The following is a 20854-nucleotide window of genomic DNA, read 5'->3' on the forward strand; positions in this document are numbered from 1 at the left end:
GAAGGATGTATAGAGGGAGAACAAGATAGGTCCAAGAGCAGAACCTTGGGGGACAAAGAAGGAACAGTCAGAGGGGTAGGAGGACAGTCAGGAGAGTAAAATATCACATAGACCATGGAAGTGAAGGATTTGAAAGAGTAGTGTCCTCCACAGTGTCAAAATCAGCAGTGTCCTCCAAAGTGTCAAAAGAAGCAGAGAGGTTGAGAAGAATAAACAGAGAGTAGTGGCCCTTGGATTTGGCAGCAAGGATGTCATTGCTGACTTTCGTGAGGGCAGCTTCAGTGCGGAGGACAGAAGCCAGACTGAAATTGGTCAAGCAGGGAGTGGGAGAAAAGAAATTGGATAAGGTGGTTGCAAACAATATGCTCAAGGAGTTTGGAGGCAAAACGAGGGAGAGAAATGGGTCAGTATTTGGTGAGGGTGATAGGATCAAGGGTAGGTTGTTTAAGAATGGGGGAGACAAGTGATGCTTGAATGCAAAAGGGACAGTATCTGATGAGAGGGAGAGATTGGGGAGTTGGGCAAGATGGTAATAGGCAGAAGGAGAGAGGTATCGGAGGAAGCAGGAGGGGATAGGATCAAGGGGAGAAGTGGAAGGAGGGGAGGACCGGATGAGGACAATAACTTCACCTCCATATACAGGGAGTAAAGAAGGCAGAGTTGGTAAGATGGAGGGGGTTTTGGCACGGGATGCCGGCGCTCAGCATCCCGGCGTTCAAAATCCTGACACCGACATCCCGACTAAGTTAGGATACAGACACCTGTTAGTCGGTATCCTAACCCTATCCCTCTGCCTACCCCAACCCTCTATCCCCGGTGCCTAATCCTAACATCCCCCCTTAGTGCCTAACTCTAATTCTCCCCCTAGTTCCTAATATTAACCCCTAACCTTCCCCCTTACCACACTACTTACTTTCGGGATGCCGGCACCAGGATTCTGACAGATGTCGGGATTCCGACGTCGGGATTCCGACGCCGGTATTCTAATTGAAGGCATCCTGCAGGCCGGGATATTGGCCGGATCCCAATGGTTGGGAAGGGGTAGGCTGGAATAGGAGGGGGAGATGTGCTGAAGGTCTGGTGGGATGTGATGTCCTGACGTATGGCGCAGATATAACTTTTCTGATGGTACCAGCACCCATTTTATTACACTACAGGGCTGGTCACCTATGTTTTATCTTACTTTATTATCCTTATAAAACAATTGTGTAACATACAAATAATATGTTACAGCAACATACAGGCTCATTATGAAGTATGTAAACAAAGTATATGACTATTATGTGCTACATGTGTGCTGCAACCACGTATCCAGATCGTCCGATGGCTGCGTACTGCGCATGCAGTGACAGGCTGTGACGAGGGATTGGTTGGAGAAACGCAGGCGTGCCTGTTCGTTTGCACGCTGTTGCATGGGTGTGCATACATTAGCTACAGCGATTGCATACGCAGCTTGTGTACTCACTGCATACGACGAGACTTGCAATTTCTGAGACAGGTCAGAGCTGCTGTAATTGTGTGGGACGGACCAATGTACTTCGATGTCACCGATGTATATGCAGGGCTGTGAGGTATTACGGATGTGAGAAAGCAGCAGTGGGCGTCTCTATGCTGGCTGATCTGGTGTCGGACATTAGCATATATTCGCAGATGCATTGCGTGCGCTTACGTAGCTGCAATCGCAATTACGATGCGTGCTGAATCAGGCCCATAGTACGGAATAGTAACGCAAGAGCGTGTAGTTGTGATATGTGTGTTGTACAGTAGCATGACATTTTGTTGGAACCTGTAAAGGTAGCATGTAGTAATGTTGGTATGCTTGGCAGTGGCATGTAATGATATTCGTGTGTGCAACACTGGCATGTAGTTGCCATGGTGTGTGGTATTAGCATGTACTTCTGATGGTGCATGTGAAGGCAGCATGTAGCATTGTTGCTGTTTGTTTGACAATGTCATTAAGTGGTATTGGTGTGTTTGTGTTGCTTTTTGTGTGTTATTGTTCATGGTTTAGGTGTTAGTAGTAGGTGATGCTCTTGGTGTGTTATGTACAGTGGCATATAGTGATGTTGCTGTTAGTGACCGTTGCATATAGTGGTATTTGTGCATATGTGTGTGGAAACACCATAAGTGGGTATTTGTCTGTGCCCCCTGTGGCATGTAGTGGAGTGGCTGTGCAGCAGTGGCATGTAGTGGAATGGCTGTGCAGCAGTGGCATGTAGTGGAGTGTCTGTGCAGCAGTGGCATGTAGTGGAATGGCTGTGCAGCAGTGGCATGTAGTGGAGTGGCTGTGCAGCAGTGGCATGTAGTGGAGTGGCTGTGCAGCAGTGGCATGTAGTGGAGTGGCTGTGCAGCAGTGGCATGTAGTGGAGTGGCCGTGCAGCAGTGGCATGTAGTGGAGTGGCCGTGCAGCAGTGGCATGTAGTGGAGTGGCTGTGCAGCAGTGGCATGTAGTGGAGTGGCTGTGCAGCCGTGGCGTGGAGTGGCTGTGCAGCCGTGGCGTGGAGTGGCTGTGCAGTAGTGGCATGTAGTGGAATGGCTGTGCAGCAGTGGCATGTAGTGGAATGGCTGTGCAGCAGTGGCATGTAGTGGAATGGCTGTGCAGCAGTGGCATGTAGTGGAATGGCTGTGCAGCAGTGGCATGTAGTGGAGTGGCTGTGCAGCAGTGGCGTGGAGTGGAGTGGCTGTGCAGCAGTGGCGTGGAGTGGAGTGGCTGTGCAGCAGTGGCGTGGAGTGGCTGTGCAGCAGTGGCATGTAGTGGAGTGGCTGTGCAGCAGTGGCATGTAGTGGAGTGGCTGTGCAGCAGTGGCGTGGAGTGGCTGTGCAGCAGTGGCATGTAGTGGAGTGGCTGTGCAGCAGTGGCGTGGAGTGGCTGTGCAGCAGTGGCGTGGAGTGGCTGTGCAGCAGTGGCGTGGAGTGGCTGTGCAGCAGTGGCATGTAGTGGAATGGCTGTGCAGCAGTGGCATGTAGTGGAGTGGCTGTGCAGCAGTGGCGTGGAGTGGCTGTGCAGCAGTGGCATGTAGTGGAGTGGCTGTGTAGCATTGGCATGTAGTGGTATTGGTGCAAGTGACAGTAGAATTTGGTGTTGAATCATAATTGCTTGGTGTAAACGACAGTGGCATGTAGTCGTGACAAAGCATGTGGTGTTTCCAGTACATATGACAGTAGCAAGTAGTGGTATCTGCAGCTTGCATGTGTTGGTGTACAGTATTTTGCAGTAGCATGTAGTGGTTTCTGATGCATGTGACAATAACAGCTGTGTATGACAGTGGTGGCAGAGCATGTGGAAGTAATATGTAGTGATATCTAGGGGTAAATTTACTAAGATTCGTGTAGGTCCCGATTTGCATTCTCGGGTCATATCACTGTTTTGCAAATCGGGAATTTACTATCATTAAAGTCGGGTGAGTTGTTCATTTTTTCAGGTTGAAATTGGGTGGTTTAATGCCGCAAATTCGTCCGTTTTGAACAAGAGAAATGATATCACCGTTGGCTAAATTCGGAAGTACTTTTCACTTATTTCTGCCAAAATCGGGAATTTACCATTATTCGTTTTGCTCAATTCGGCCGTTTTACACTCAAATCAGGGACTCAATAGAAGTTTCAAATGCACCACCTCTAGAGCTGTGAGTTGCATTCCAACATACACAAATCAGTGTGATTTGGGTATGTTTATGAATGGCTAGTGTGTTGTAAGGGCTAAAAAAGAACCAGCCCCAGACTTTTCATAGCCAGTCCTGGTTGTCTAAGTACAGGGAAAACAATGCATAGGGTTCCACTGTACTTAGTACAACCAGACTGGGCTCTGGGAATCAGTCCTGGTTCTGGTATTACAGGGTAAAAAAATGTGTAGGGTCCCCCTGTAATTCCCAGAACCAGCACCGGACCCTTTCTAGTGGGGGGCTCATTCCACAGCCATGCAAGCCCTTTCATCAGGCTCCCCATCCGCAGCATCAGTCCTGACCGCTAGTCAGCCCAGACCAGGGATCCTTGGGGAGTTAAGGACCCCCCAATAAATGGGTCCCCCTCTCCAGGGCACCACTGGCCTAGGCTGATAGCCCGAGGTTATCCCTGCCACCCCTGGGCAGTGGGTGGCGGGTTGATAGTGTATGTGGTGTGTAAAAAAATAGAAGTATCAACATTGTCTTTACAGTCGAACTGCAGGTCCCAGCAAGCCTCCCCCACATGCTGGTACTTGAAGAACCATGCAGGACATTAATGGACCGCTGGTACCTGTAGTTCACCTGTAAAGAAATGTGTAAAAAAAAAAAAAAAACACACACGCCGTGAAAGTACAGTTTTATTACATACACACACATACTCACCTACATTACCAGGAGTGGTCCCCTTGTCCAAAGTAGGCATCCAAGGTCTTCTTAAAACAAAACAATTTAAATCCCGATCCACCAGGATGGTTGATATCTCCCAAATGAAACGCTCAGATGCGGCTTCTGCCTTTATAGAGCCGTATCTGAGCATTCATTGGCTGAGAGAGGTGAGCCCCCGCCTCTCTCAGCCAATGTACGGCTCCTCCATTGAAGTCAATGGTGGGAACCGCAGAATAAACTTTAGTAACCTGCAGCTCTACATTGACTTCAATGGAGGAGCCGTTCATTGGCTGAGAGAGGCGGGTGCTCACCTCTCTCAGCCAATGAACGCTCAGATCCGGCTCTATAAAAGCAGAATCCGCGTCTGAACGTTTAAAAAAAAAAATAACGTTCGTTTTTGATTGATCCCATCAGAGTTGAAAAACGGGAAAAATCTAATCTTAGTAAATTTATCCCCTAGTGTGTGTGGTAGAAGCATATAGTGGTGTAATATGTGATTTAATAACATGTGGTGTCCAGGGTGTGTACTAGTGACATGTAGGACTGTCTGATGTGTGAGAATGTAACATGTTGTGGTATAGTAAAGTATGTGTCAAATCACTTTTAAAAATGAAGTAATGCATTTTGGAAGTGTGGGGTGATTATAAGCTTCCATAGAACGATAACTATCTGGTCTAATTTTCAAACAACTTTAGACTTACCTGACAATCCATGAATAAAACAAAAAATATCTGTATGAAAGTGCTGGCATTATTATAATTTGCCATATCGTAAGTATGTTTCATTTTACCAAATTGAGCAAAAACCTCATCTGGATTAATTATTCTGTAATTGCTTCTGAATTAATTATGCAGAACATAACAAAACTGCTTCCTCATTTGGTGTCCATTAGGAAATGTGTCTAAGCTGATAAATGTAATTGGAGTGTATTAGAAAAGACATCGTATTAAAGCAGACACAGATTTTACATGTACTGTAAATGATTATACATGTTCTAAATAATTGTGCGCACTAAATTGTCTGAAAATAATGTAGTAGGCCCATATCAATTGGCCTCACAGCCAGCCGATTTATAATGAACCACAATTTTGATCTCAAAAAGGAAGGAACTGATACTTAACAGAAAAACTGGAAATCTCAGTGCACACCTGGCGCTCCGTAAATCATATATGTAATATTACAAATAATTGCAGTATAATCATTGCATAAAAATGACCATAACACATTTAAAAAACATTGATCTCCTAGAGTATTGGCAGCGCTGTAAACCTTTAATGTCTTGCTAGTCTGACACACACAGCAAAAACTACAAAATGGAAAAGATAGGTTGCGCTGCTGCTGCTAAGTGATGAATATACTTAATTGATCCACATTGCAAACTTCTCTGAATCACAAAAACATTTATTACACATACAATAAAATTGACATGACAACACACATAATATCTCTATATGGAGAATAAAATTTAATAAAATTGTTACAATTGATGTAACTGGAGTATATGTATCTATAATTAGATACAGTTGGATTCAATTGCTCACCACTCAATGTATCAACTGTGTTTGGTATCAAATAAGTTCATCCAAGTATCAGCATTTGGGCTGGTACTAGCAATACATCATAGGGCCTGATTCAGACCCACTCGCGAGCAGCTGTCCACTCGCAAGTGGGTCGATGGTGTGCACTGCGCATGCGCACGACGGAGGGAGCTCCATCGTGCGCATGCACCAGACGCGACGAGCGAAGGACTTTCCTTCGCTCGTTGTGTCTGATCAAAGGGGGCGTGCTGTCGATGTTGATTGACAGCACGCCCCCTTTGGTGGGTGTGCCGGGGGCGTGCCTCCCAGACGGGGGCGTTCCCAAGGGAACGCCTACCGTCAGAAGCCGGCCCACTGACATCACTAGTAGAGCTGACATCACTGTCAGAAGCCGGCCCACTGACATCACTCCGGCTCGCAGTGGCGATGGTCGCGATGGTCAAGACCATCGCGGCCATCAACCTGCACGCTCGTATAGGCTGTGGGTGGTTACCCACAGCTATACGAGCGTCCAGGAGGACGCTCCATAATTATGGAGGACGGCCCTCATTCAGAGCGTGCACGGTCATCGGACCGCATTAGTGATGACCATTAATGGTGCTGTCACCTTATGGTTGATGGTTTTACACCATCGGGAATTAGCCAAGCGAAGCCCACGCATGAACATAATGGGACCGGTGCTCCCAATCAGGGAGGAGCCACTAATGTTTTATCATCTGCGGCATCCCATCAATGGTGAACACACTCGCCATCAAACCATCGATAGTAATGCAGTAAAGGTATGATTCTTGGTTGTATTAAGGAGACAATTTAGAGCGAGGAAGTACATGCTATCTACATATGCCACTAACAATCTTCCTGGTGCATCAAATTATGTACATGCTATATAGTTGACATACCTACAGTAGATGACTCATTTAAAATAGAACACAAACAATTATAAGTGGGTGTATTGTCCTGCTGTTTACATTTATTATGTTACTAACCAGTAACATAAATGTTAGATAATTAAATTTGTATTGAAATTCGCTGTATTTAACATATTTTGTATGATAAAACCAAGCCTCCATCAGCCATAACTATTTACTGGGGATTTGTCAGGATTTTGACCGACGGGATTCCGCTGCCAGTATTGTGACCGTTGTGATAGCCACCATCGGGATATCGTTTCCTCTATACCTGTCCTCACATATAGACTGCTGTTCCAGCTACAGCAAGCTTAGAACATATAAACAGCACTTTGTATAATAACGCACTCTCATGAGCAAAGGGGGAACCGGTTTGACAGATCTACATGACTTACTAAGTAGTAAATAAAATAAACAACATCAGACAATCTGGTTACAGGTCCTCTTTAAGGAGCTCTTTGTTAATTTGCAAATTAATCCAACATAGTTTTTTACATTTAAAGGTGTCTGTAGAGTTCTTGAATTTAAAGCTCTTTTTTAACAACTTTATAAAGTATACAACCAACTTGTGTTACATGTAGGCATACAGTACATCTACTAAATTATTAGGCTTAAACAAAATATCACCACAAACATCCAAGTCTATTACTCAGGATAGTTCCAAATAGGTGAGAAGTGTATTATGCTACCTTTCCATGTCCCTGATTGAATGTATACTAATCCTTGAGCTGAAAACCCATTATCTCATGCCTAACACATTGAGCGGTGAACCTTCGTCTTATGACTAGTTTGCCATATCTGAACATCTGTATACCAGTATAAAATACAGTGACCTATCACCTGGTGATCAATATACTGCACAAAGCAGAGCTCCATCACACTGGGACAAGCATATGAAGAACAGCACAATCTGATGACCAGGACACTAGGCTGAGGCCCACAGCAAATGACTAATGCTCGCTTCCAAACATATAATTGCCACTCAACAAGCTATGTAGGGTACACACTTGAGCAACCGGCAATCGTGCCGATGTCCAGGGACACCCTGGGCATTGCATGATTGCTGGTACACACTTCAGCGATGTACTGAAGGACAGAACGATCACTCATTCCATCCATCATTAATATGCACGGTGCCGCGTGCGATATCGTCCGGTTGGCCGTGCAGCATGGCCGACTGGACGATATCACATGCTACCGCGGGAATGCGCAAATCTGGCATACACACTGAGTGATAATCCCGATTTGGCCAAGTCGGATCGGCATCGCTCCAGTATGTACACAACTTTACACAGCAAATAGTGACCATCATACTACTCAGCAAATGGCTCCATCCTCATATTAATTCGAAGCTGATCCTTACATTTATAGCCAAACTACAACTGGGAAATAAAATACATAAAGTAGTTATAATGGAAATGGAGCCATTCTTGTGCAGATGTATAAAAATACAATTTTCCCTCTCTTTACTGTTTCAGAGCTGGACGCATCTTCAGAATGCTATATGAGCCCCCCAGCATTTGTATGATGATCTAATTACTGCTTGTTTCTATTATTCACCTCGTTATTTACTGTTCTATCTATTTTAGTGGTTCGTGCAAAAGCAATTGCTGAAAAGAGGATTCCCACTACGAATAAAGCCGACCGCACAATCATGTACACTATCAAAGTGATAAAGGTATTTTAGATCGTTTGATCATCCTTTAACAAAAAACATTAGTGCAGTATAAATATGTAACGAGAGGCTTAACAGATGATTTTCTCCCCATTTGTATTTTCTATTCCAAACGGTCTTATCTTCTTTCTGAATTTAACCTTCATATACTACTTTCATCCTCAAACCCTACAATTGTCCTAATGTTGATGGGCAGTCCCGATTTGAGGGCTCTGATGTCAGTAGGTGGACTTCCTGCTCTATTAGAGCAGGAAGTCCACTGGGGCTTGCGGCAACAAGACCCTACCGCAAGGGTCTCGTTGCCAGCCCGATGGTCGCGATGGTCTTGATCATCGCGACCATCACCTGGCTGCTCGCATAAGCTGTGGGTGGTAACCCACAGCTATGCGAGCGGCCAAGAGGCCGCAACTAAAAAAACAAACCCCCGCCCTGATTCAGAGTGAGCGCTCGCTTTTTGCGAGCGCCTCTGAATCAGGGCCTCTGTTCTATCTGAACAATGCAGCCCCGATTGGGTAATCAGCCCTACAGTCGGGTACCACGTGCACCAATGGAAGACAAAATGTGGTTGGTGAGAGTGGAGGGGGCCTAGTACTTTACCACTGCTGTTGTGTCGCTGTTACATGGCCAGTCTGTGACGTGACATGCCATTATACCGATAATGTCATCAGAAACATTGGAAGTTATGTATCCTTATTCCTCTGCCATAATATACTGTTATTTACTCAGCCCTCTACTGTGTCCTTTATTTGTCATCATTAAAATAACTAGGAATGAGAATGACAATTTTAGAGTATATTTTATTCAGGGCTGTACCCCCTATTTCACATTCAGTGTTCAAAAAAGAATTCCCAGTGCTTTATATTCCCAGTGAGTGCAATCTGGGGGTGGCTCGGTGACAATTGCACAAGAGGTGTTATGGTTCATGACACAAGCATCCTGGGAAAAAACAAGAGATATGGTAAGAACTTACCTTTGTTATCTCTGTTTCTACGATGTCCATAGGGTCCACAGGGTTGACCTTGGGGTATAGGTTGGGAACCAAATCCGGGCACCACGCAGTTAAAGATTTTAGCTCCCAGGATGCACTGGGTCCACTCTCCCTATAACCCCACCCCCAAGCCAGAGGCACCTCAGTTTGTAAGTAGCCAAAGGCCGGAGGAGGAGAGAAAAAGAGAGAGAAAACTGGAACACTCAATAACCATACTCACCGAAATGGGAGACGGAAAACCGGTGACCAGCCACACAGCCCATATGAAGCCAGGTGCGTCAGGGCGGGTGCCCTGTGGACCCTATGGACTTCGTAGAAACAGAGATAACAAAGGTAAGTTCTTACCATATCTCTTGTTTTCTACTTCAGGGTCCATAGGGGGTCCACAGGGTTGACCTTGGGGATGTCCCAAAGCAGTTCAACCAAGGGTGGGGACGCTCCTGTGCTGAGAGGAGAATCCGTCGCCAAAAAGGAAGCATCCTGAGAGGCAAAGGAAACCAATGCCTAGAACCTTAAAAAGGTGTGGACAGAAGACCACGTGGCCACCTAGTAAGGCAAAACAGCCGAGGCGCCACAGCGAGCCGCACACGAGGGTCACATGGCCCGAGAAAAAACAAGCATCAACAACAGGAAGGCCTACCCATGGGTAGGCCCCTGAGGAAGACCTACGAGGCCATCCAAGCCAACATTTGGTTATAGGCCGGCCATCCTTTCCTGTGAAAACCAGAAATCTCAGACCACCAATAAGGAGTCCGATTTCCGTAAGGAAGCTGAACGGATGACATAAATCCAAAGAGGCCAGACCACAGTCAATGAGGCCACACCAGCCGAGAGGACTGGGGACAGAATGGCCGTACCATAAGTTCCAGAATAATATGGAACCTGAAAACCACTAAGAAGAAACACAGGGCGAGAGCAACTCCCACCCTGACATGATGCCCTCCAGAAGAGGGAGCCACATGAGAACGCTCCCAATTCAGACACTCTCCTGGTTGATATAAACACCCTGAGAGAAAGAGAGAGAGCCTAAGCAATAGACCATGTAATGGCTATCACAACCAGCGGTTCCATTGACTGTCCCCGGAGGTAACAAAGAACCACTACTTACTCCCAAGGAGTCCCTAGGGAGGACAAATGGAGGCGTAATCAAGAAAACACTCCAAAGGATGAACTGGATACCAGAGTGAAGCAATTCCATATCTTAACCATACTGACAGTGTAGAGATCCGCACTGTCAGGAAGACCAGGCCAAGTGTGAAACCCAAGCCAGCCGGAAGGAATGCCAGAATATCTGGAAATCCTGGACACCGGAGGATTGTATCGACAGGTACAATACCATAAGATTTATGGCTGCCACAGTTTGTGGTAGGTCCCAGCAAAAGCTGATCCATGTGCTCTAATCATTCCAACGATGACAAAGCCAGGGAAGCCGTAAGACCACTGTAAGGACACAGTCAAAGACAAACGACCCAGGTCCAAGGCAAAACCAAGGACCCTGAGACAACAGGTCCGGGCAGTGAAGCATCAGGGATGGAGTATCGATGTAGAGACTCCGAAGATCCAAGTACCCCTGACATCTGGGGCAATCAGGAGCCACCAGCAGGAAAGCATCTCCGTCTCGATTGAAAACACTTCCAAAGACCTCGAGGAAGAAGGGAGACCGGAGAACACAGGTACACAAAGTGGAAGGACCACTTCACCGACAAAGAGTCGCTGAAGTTTGCTTCAGAATCCCCAGAGCTGAACTGTAACACCATAGTGTGATAAAGTCAGAAGGCCATGAGGGTCACCTCAGGGGGGCCCCCCCTGCTCACCAGGAGATGAAACCTCTCTTGGGGAAGAGACTAGTCCCCGGGATGCACGTCGTGACGGCTGAGGACTCCCGCTTCCCCATGGAGAGCTCCTGAAATGAACGCTGCCGAGATGGTCGGGAGGAGACCCTCGGACTATGTCCGAATATGTGACATACCTGTCATTGCCACCCAACGAACAGTGTTGCTAAAAAGGAAGCCACTGTCCTGACCCTGTCGGACTGAACCTTTTCAGGTTCACCGGGAAACAAGAGTTATGCCAGAGTAAGTTAATTGACAGGGTGGAATCGACAGACGTCCAACTGCACTGAAAAGGATTCGATCCAGACACTGTCCCTAGCAAAGAAAACCCTGGACGAGATGGCCATAGCCACCCGGACAGGGACCGACTTGCCTCCGGAGAGAGCATCATCGTTTGAACAGTTATCCGACAGAAAAAACTCATTCCATCTGGAGATGAGCCAATTATGGAAAGGCCTGGAATGGAACTGAGCCCATTCCACCATGCATCCCAGAGTGTAAAGACATCTGTCGACTGCGCAGACAACCATGTACTCCTAATGGAAGAGAGGAGATTCCGTCTTACGCCAGAAGAATTCTCAGATTCTGAGAATCCAGCAGGGATCCTAGATGAAGAATACCCAGAGAGGGATGCAGGGAGGACTTTTTCCCCGTTGATTAAACGTCTGCACCCTGAAGAAGCCACAGTCATCCTGACCTGGCCGTAAAGTACCCCGGTGATCCCGCTAAGAGCAGGAGGCCGTCCAGGTACAGGAGCATTGGGATATACTGAACAGAAGAACTGTCAGAAAATCCAAAACGCTGGTAAACCCCTGTGGGGCTGAGGACAGTCCCAACAGGCAGAGCCCGAAAAATTGTAAGTGTTGCTGTGATACAGCAAACCTCAGCCCATGCTGAGGAAAGGTCTCTGTAAGTACCCGTAGGCACGCGTCCTGTATATCCAGTGATACCCTAAAGACCCCAGGTTCCAAACATCGTATGATGGAGCATAGGGATTTCCTCCTGAGCCCAGGTAGCTTTAGGAACTGGTTCAGGGAATTGAGACAGAGAATAGGCCAAAGAGGACCATTCAGCCACCGCACCAGAAAGAAAACAGAACAACCAGTCCCTCACTGAGATAGTGGGGATGGCCTAATTAGCTCCGCTTACCGCAACAACTGCATAGCTTTCTGGATCTGTAAGGCCCTTGTAAAGAGGGCGTACCCTCCTACCCACGTAGCCGCGGCAACTTGACACTAATACCGGGCGAACTGAGAAAATCGGTATCTCCCAGTTGTAGGCCTGTCCCGTCAGACTGAAGAGATATCCGTAGGTTCAGAAGCAGGATCGGCTGGCAGTCCAGGCCTGCTCGGTACTGGATATGTCGGCCCTTGTAGATGCCGACAGTCTACGAAGAAACAGACCTTTAGGCTGACCCAGAGGACAAAAAAGACTTAACAGACTTAGTCTGAGGCCTTGTAGTGGGCATAGCTGAAAGCGGTAAACTTGTCGTTAGTAATACTGCCAATGTTACTACAATCTTGTCAAGGTCAGGACCAAACAATATCAACCCTAAAGATGGTATCTGCACCTCTGCATTCCCAGAGCGCAGCCATAGGGTATTACGGAGGAGACAGTCGCAGCCGGAACTCTGAAAGTTAGGAGACTGGTATCCAATATAGGCATTTCCACCTATGACAACAGCATATATTACGTGAGCGACCAAATACATTTGAACCCCCGACGTGTTGGAGGGGAAAAAACGTTACAAATGCATCAACCCAATATGCAATAGTATTAACCAACCATGCTATAGCCATGGTAGGATGGGTAACAACTCCTGAAAGCAAGTATACTGATTTCAGGCAGAGTTACCACCTACGAATCCGAAGAATCCGACCACGCAGGAATGGGAGGCGTAGTAACATCTGTAATCAGACGAGTAACACGCCCATCCCCCCCAGGAGGGGCTCGTGATGACCCTCAGGGAATTTGGGACAGGAGGCCAAACACTGTTGTAACACCTCCTATCTGGCAACAGCCAGAGTCCCGCTATGCGATCCACCCGCTAGTCAGCAACAGGTAACCCGAAGGCACGCAATACTGAGGGTGTATGATACAGGTGCAGGTCAACATTCACTCTAACCAGAATGGACCTGCTACCAGCCCTAAAGCAGGGATAATAATATAATAATACCTGAAATAGGCTTCCCCCCGTGTAAGAGGGAAAGAGCCCCGAACAGTACCCAGTTCACGGCAGAGCCAACTGGGAAGTAACCACAGGGCGTCAACCACGCCAATTAGCGTTTCGTAGAAAACGACATCCACCCAGGGTGGCTGTTGTGGTAATCCCTGCAAGGGGAATGACAGACTATTGTGGCACCAGGGGGAATTCATATACTGCGAAAAACCCCTGCAGGGAGCGGTAGTCTGTGTCACAGGGGACGAGTGCAAGAAGCTGCGAAATACCCTGAGATGAAAAGGGCAGTATGGTGAAGTAACCCCAAGTGAGGTACAACAATGGGGCCCGCCCGGCGATCCGCAATTGAGAGGATCCCGAGAAAACAAACCGCCCAAGGGGGTCGTGAAAGAGGCCGGCACCAGATGACGCCACATACAGAACCCTTTATGAGTCAAATCCTCCGCACTAACACCTGCAGCACATGACTTGCAGGATAGTAAAAATGGGTGCAGTATAACGCTCTATCTCCTGGTCAGACATATCTGACCAATCTTGGCGGAAATATTAAGCAGCACTATACTGGTCCTGACTGATGCCAAAAATTAGCTGCAGGGACCCATTTTCAGCGTATGCAACACACAGTTCCATCTAAAATATGGCAACGTGCAGCACGCAACAGTATGTGACAAACCACACAAATATTAACAAGTATATAAATGTGAGGTCTCAGAACCACCCTAAGTACAGCTGTATTAGGGCAGATAAAGAAAAGGGATAGATATACACTGACAGGTGAGAGAATAAAGTACAGTCAGCACTAGCATAAGTCACATACAATGCAGATATATACATATATACATAAACATGTCATATAATATACTGCACTATTACACTGCATTCAACTTACCCAGATTCAGTGTCTGGGAAGGCTACAGCGCTGTGTACACTGACCTGATGGTGAGGTACGCAGGGGGACTGGACCAACTGCCACCCTGAGAGATTTCTGCTGCACCACAGAGAAAATGGCCGCTGGAGACCTCAGAGGAAGCGTGGCCCGCGGAGGAAGCAGCTCAGCGACGCCAGACTATGGATTCTGAAAGGCGCGCTGAGCTGAGGGGAGGAGCCGCTGTAACAGGGAAGGCTGCCTCCCCTGGCCGGCTATTAACCCCCGGGACGCCGGCTCCCTGCACCGATCGTTAAGTCCCTGGTGGTCTAGTGGACACACGGGGTATGGGGGGCCCGCCGCCACTGCCGGCGCCTCCGGTCTGTCCCCTGAGACCGGAGGCACAGGACTGCATTTGAAATGCGCGGATCACCGCAAGCGGTGATCCGCGACCTTACCTGCTCCCCGTGGATCCGGCAGCAGTCCTGGGCGCCCGCAGAGTCCGGCTAGTACAGACTCTGGGGTCCCGCTGAGATCCCCAGATCTGTACTGGCGTCTCAGCGCCAGCGGGGTGACGGAGCGGCAGCTTAGACGTCCTATGGACAGTCCGACGCTGCCGCTCTGAAGAGTCCAAAGTCCATGAAAAAACTTTGTCCCTAAAAAAATTAAATAAGCTTAGGGGCTGCTAATCAGCTCCCCCTGCGCTAACGGTGACCCGACTCCGGCCGGGCACCAACTTAAACTGAGGTGCCTCTGGCTTGGGGGTGGGGTTATAGGGAGAGTGGACCCAGTGCATCCTGGGAGCTAAAAGCTTTAACTGCGTGGTGCCCGGATTTGGTTCCCAACCTATACCCCAAGGTCAACCCTGTGGACCCCCTATGGACCCTGAAGTAGAAATGAGTCATTACTATAGCTTAGAGGGCTTTCTGCAGCTACCGTGCACCAGTTCTAACAACTAAGACCACTATGTTGATACCTCAAATAACATTTGACCTGTAAAATTATTGTAGATGTTTAAAGGTTTTCAGAAGATAAAAAATCTATCCTTCGTGTACACCGCCCCTGATTCTGCCATGTGTGGAGTGAAGTTAGATGTCGTCAACAAGAGAGAGTATATTATATCAGGTAAGTTGTAATTCGTTTTTACACATCACAAGCTGGACTTAAAGCAGCCATCCTACATTTATCACTATATAATATAATCCACACATATAGCCAGAAAGGATTGGGATCTTTGTGCAAAACATACACCGTCATTACACACACAGAAATGGTGCAGGTTATTTATTTTTTAGAGGATGGGAGTCGAGGTGCACCCTTTAAAATTAATTAAAATGTATTTATACTCTTGTATACTCTTTCTAAAGGAGCAGTAATCAAATTGATGGTAATGACTGCCGTATAATTACTCCGGTCGCATCAAGGGCCTAATTCAGCAAGGATTGCAACTGCGATTACGTACGCAGTCGCCCGATTGTTGTGTACTGCGCATACATCGCAGTGCACGAACCAGTCACTGCGATCGGTACTGCGATCGCAGTGAGGTAGCAGACCCATCACATAATGATTGACAGGAAATGCCGTTTGTGGGTGGTGATGGGGGGGGGGGGGTGATCGTCACCGTTGCCAGAAAATCTTTTGGTGTGTACCCAGCCTTAGCGTTTACTACAGAAAGAAAACCCCCAAAGACTGTGACACGTAAAAATATGATGTACAGTGCACAAATATTCTTTAACCTACAGCGACCAGTCCTGTTATAGCTGTATTTTGCCTAGCATAGCATAGTTACCATATCATGAAACCGCCAAACAAAGGAACACAGCTGCCTGGTTCAGAGTTGCACACAAGTCCGTCTTGCAGTTAGATTATGTGGCGTTTCTCACTGCATATCCATCTGAGCAGGTCATACGCAACTTTGCACAGCTACGGATGATACATTGTCATACATAACCCAGGCTAGTGTCTGTAGTACAGATGCACTTCATGGGCCACAAAGGTGAAAAAGAGATTAGCTCTGCAACATCAAGTAAACACAGTTACAAGAAGATGTATCAAGCTTCCTAAAGAGTGGATACTTGGACAAGAGAAATTGCCCATAGCAACCAAATCAGCTTCTACCTAGTTATACTGACACAATAGCTGCCTCGACTGTATAGTTTGGTCGAGCAATGCATGATAAAAAATTATTAAGGAGGATATGTACCAAATCTTCTAAGAATTTTGCAATAACAACCAATCAGCTTCTGGTTATCATTTTATAGAAAGTAATTGATAAATGATAGTCAGAAGCTGATTGGTTGCTATGGCAAAATTCTTAGAAGATTTGATACATCTCCCCCTTAATAATATTTTATCATGCATTGCTCGACCAAACTATACAGTCGAGGCAGCTATTGTGTCAGTATAACTAATATTCATTAAAATGCACCCTAACAATTTACTGGGGGCTGACCTCACCAAGTCATTAGTTTTTAGTAACTGCATGGACTCAATACAGGTATGTCTACCTACAAAATGGCAGCCTCCACTGTGGGAAGGGTGTAGTTTATTTCCTTTTGGTTCAGCTTTCATTTCATAATTTAACACTAATGTTTATGCTTATTTATAGGCTACATTTATGACAATAAAGTCCACATCGGCTTGTGTGGTTTTGTTCAGATCTGGGAAAGCCTGACAGAGTTCCAAAAACAGAGTCTCAGTCATACATATCAACAGGGATGTGAATGTGAAGTAAGTGCTCTCTTTATTGTCATTACTGATAAAACTGAATCATTATTGTCATTATTTCAATGGGCCTCGATGACAGGATAACCGGGAGTGCAGGAGAACTTCACTCACACGTTCTCTCCTGTAGGAGCACATTTAATAATCAGTGGATCCTAGACCCAATAATTATAATTTCTTATCACCATTATTCCCGGCAATAAGAAAGTAGTCATCGCCAGGATATATTAAGATACACCTGCAGGGACACGACCTCTAAAAGTAGCCCGAAAAGACTAGAAACTATACTTAACCAGTGCTAACCACACATTACAATGGAGTATTTCCCATTTAACTTGTCATGTCACAACATTTGGTATGTGGAAATAATTGAAGACGTTCTCCTCATACGGCGGTGATCGGTCACCACAACTTTTCCCACTCATGGAACACTGCGTCCCGCGGGTGGGAAAGGCAGAGGGCAGGCTGTTTTAGCGGGGCTAAAATTGTGCAGGGCGCGGCACCCCGCTAAAACAGCCTAGCTAGAACACCAATATGATACTAATACTGTTGGTAGTGGTACAGAGGTTAGGTCACAGATGAGGAGTACTAATAATGTTGGGGGTGGTACAAGGGACAGGTCATAGATGAGGAGTACTAATAAAGTTGGGGGTGGTACAGGGGACAGGTCACAGATGAGGAGTACTAATAATGGTGGTGATGGTACAGAGGATAGGTCATATATGAGGAGTACTAATAATGGTGGTGGCACAGAGGATAGATCATAGATGAGGAGCACCAATGATGTTGGTGGTGGTACAGGGGATAGGTCATAGATGAGTACTAATAATGTTGGTGGTGGTAAAGAGGATAGGTCATAGATAAGGAGTACTAATAGTGGTGGTGGCACAGAGGATAGATCATAGATGAGGAGTACCAATAATGTTGGTGGTGGTACAAGGGATAGGTCATAGATGAGGAGTACTAATAATGTTGGTGGTGGTACAGAAGATAGGTCATAGATGAGTACTAATAATGTTGCTGGTGGAACAGAAGATAGGTCACAGATGAGTACTAATAATGTTGGTGATGGTACAGAGGATAGGTCATAGATGAGGAGTACTATTAATGTTGGTTGTGGCACAGAGGATAGATCATAGATGAGTACAAATAATGTTGGTGGTGGTACAGCCGATAGGTCATAGATGAGGAGTACTAAATGTTGGCGGTGTCACAAGGGACAGTTCATAGATGAGGAGTACAAATAATGTTGGTGGTGGCACAGAGGATAAGTCATAGATGAGGAGTACTAATAATGTTGGGGGTGGTACATAGGATAGCTCATAGATGAGAAGTAATAATAATGTTGGGGGTGGTACAGGGGATAGATCATAGATGACGAGTACTAATAATGTTGGGGTGGTACAGAGGAAAGGTCATAGATGAGGAGTAGAGATGTGTATGACTAGCGCCAAATTCCCTGTAAGATCCAATAGATCCAGATGTGTAGATGGGAACAACATGGGCCTTTCAACAGTGCCCCCCAGAGAGTAATTGTGATGAAATGTGCCCCCAGAGAGTAATTGTGAAGAACTGGAATGGTTCCAGCGCTATCTTGAGATCTGTGTTGTAGATAGATTTGACCTTGTTCCCAGTGTATTCCGAAATATGTAAAAAAATATAAAACTAATATTGTGTGATATTGTTAAATGGAATATGTTATATTCAATTAAATTAAAAATGCACTCACCATTTGTAGGTGGTATATGAGCGTTGGACCAATTTCCACCGTGGTCCTACAGTGGTTGCGAGATACAACATTGATCCAATGCGTTCTTGGATCACTCAGTGTCAGTCATTAGGAAGAAACAAACGTAACATGCCTCCATAGTGCAAATCAGTAAACCCAAAAGAAGTCCTACAAAATTCTGTAGTGTACTCACCTTCTGTGGGGTAGGATATAAGCCTTGGACATTATTTTTAACAACCAATGTCCGTCGGTTATATGGGATTTATGGTCCTTGGATCGAATTGCTGTATGTTTTATAAAAAATTCTTTTATTGGTCCATAATTGGTGTAAAAAAATTTACATCAATAATCTAAAAGGGCATATAAAATACACGATAAAAAAATATAGTCAAAAAAATATTTTTAAAAAAGAAATAAAATATATTAAAAAGAATTAATGAAGAACTAATAATGTTGGGGATGGTAGAGGGGATAGGTCATAGATGATGATGAAGGACCAGTGTTAAGTGGCAGTGTAAATGGGTAACCCGGGTTGGACGACCAGGTTTATGTTTGTAGCATGGGGAGATCCGGTTCTTCCTGGCGCTTGGAGATTATGTCATCTACAAGTGCCGGCAGAAGAGTTCCACTGCACATGTGTGCAATGTGAACGTCGCTGACCCGGGAAAAACCTGCGGTGTGAAAGAGGCCTCTCCAAAGTCTGAACCGGTTTGGAAGCGTGTTCCAAATCCTGGGTCGGACCCTGGATTCTGGTGGAAAAGGGTATAAGAAAAGCACAGGTGAAAGGCAAATTACAGTATGTCTTCATAGCTGTCAGACCACAAAAAGTCCTTGAAATTGCAGAACTTAGAGGCATATTTATCAAAATATACCCAATAGCAGATTAACCAGGGTAAGAAAAGGATTCCTGAGACAAAAAGGATCTTTGTGGGAATTATACCCAGTTGGTACTGCATGCTTTATTCAATGGTACTGAACATTGTATTCTGTCCATTGTTACTTTATATGTTTGTCTATGAAATTTATACTGTACCTTAATATCTGTCTGATCAAGAGAGTCACAATAAAAAGTATTTATTGATTGTTGTAAATATTAAAAACACTTCAAGGTACCGGACAATGGAAAACATTGCACAAAATAAATGTTACATTATCATCATTATCATCGAGTACTTGCCTCTAGTCTAAACTAGGTGCAAAAGATACGCTTCCTATCAGCCATATTTTTGCTTATGTGTAGGACCGCATGTACATTAACATGCCATCAATGAACATCATCTATAACACCTTCACTTCCACCCTCCGGTCTTAAGGGTAGAAGAGACTAAAATGTGTAAAACACTGCATTGCCCGTACTTGCGTGTGCCCATGAATCATGAGCTCCGCAAAAGGGCGCGCAAATCAACCCCACCCTCTCATTATGCTCTGGACTAATATTACTTATGTTTTAGTGCAAAGTAAACTTCCACACCCCCATAAAGGTAGCAGGAGAAAAAAAACACCAGACACCTCATAGGCGACATGCAGAACTTAATCCATACAATTACTCTTGCCTCCTTCTCCTCCTCCAGCATCCACCAAGCAGCAGTCAGCTCTCTTTGCTCTTCTCCTGGCTGCACCTGGACACAGTCTTCTGTTTCCTCACAAATCTCCCTACCCAACCTCTCAGTTCTGGCCCAAGATACCACACTCATTACCTGCTCGCTTCTCAGTTTTTACAGGCTGCACTCACTCTGTGTAATGTTCTCTCTTGTACAACAAGACAACCAGCCTTCAAAGATTCCAGTGTACCCTGAAAATGGTTTCAGGCAGGCTTACTAAATTCCCCAACCACCCTCTTCACCTCCCGAGGCTATTCTACATGAATACCTCTCCTCAGTTCACTCAATCTTACATTTATTCTCTTTCAATACTCAAACAATCCTCAACCAACATTGCTGAGTCACTGGATCATATAACCATACTCATGGCTATATTGCTTGACCTATGTGCATTAAGTGCACTTAACTCAAAGTATCAAAGCCCTATTATCATATAGATTTGCTAAGCATGTGAGCAGGGCCCTCTTACCTTTAAACATAGAATTTGACG

General features: G+C 45.8%; 2 protein-coding genes across 2 annotated transcripts in view; one reads left to right on the forward strand and one right to left on the reverse strand.

Moving 5' to 3' along the window:
* The window catches only part of SYN2 (synapsin II), a 350053-nt gene that overhangs the window by 108747 nt on the left and 220452 nt on the right, over positions 1-20854 (reverse strand). The window lies entirely within an intron of this gene.
* Positions 1-20854, forward strand: part of TIMP4 (TIMP metallopeptidase inhibitor 4) — a 45101-nt gene that overhangs the window by 14759 nt on the left and 9488 nt on the right. The window contains exons 2-4 of the mRNA XM_088472767.1: positions 8361-8449; positions 15321-15435; positions 16919-17040. Of these exons, the coding sequence (XP_088328893.1) occupies positions 8361-8449; positions 15321-15435; positions 16919-17040 (326 nt within the window). The remainder of the gene's footprint in view (positions 1-8360; positions 8450-15320; positions 15436-16918; positions 17041-20854) is intronic.

The sequence above is a fragment of the Taudactylus pleione genome, unplaced genomic scaffold (assembly GCF_031769625.1).
Source record: "Taudactylus pleione unplaced genomic scaffold, aTauple2 ptg000128l, whole genome shotgun sequence".
NCBI classification, from domain to species: Eukaryota; Metazoa; Chordata; class Amphibia; order Anura; family Myobatrachidae; genus Taudactylus; species Taudactylus pleione.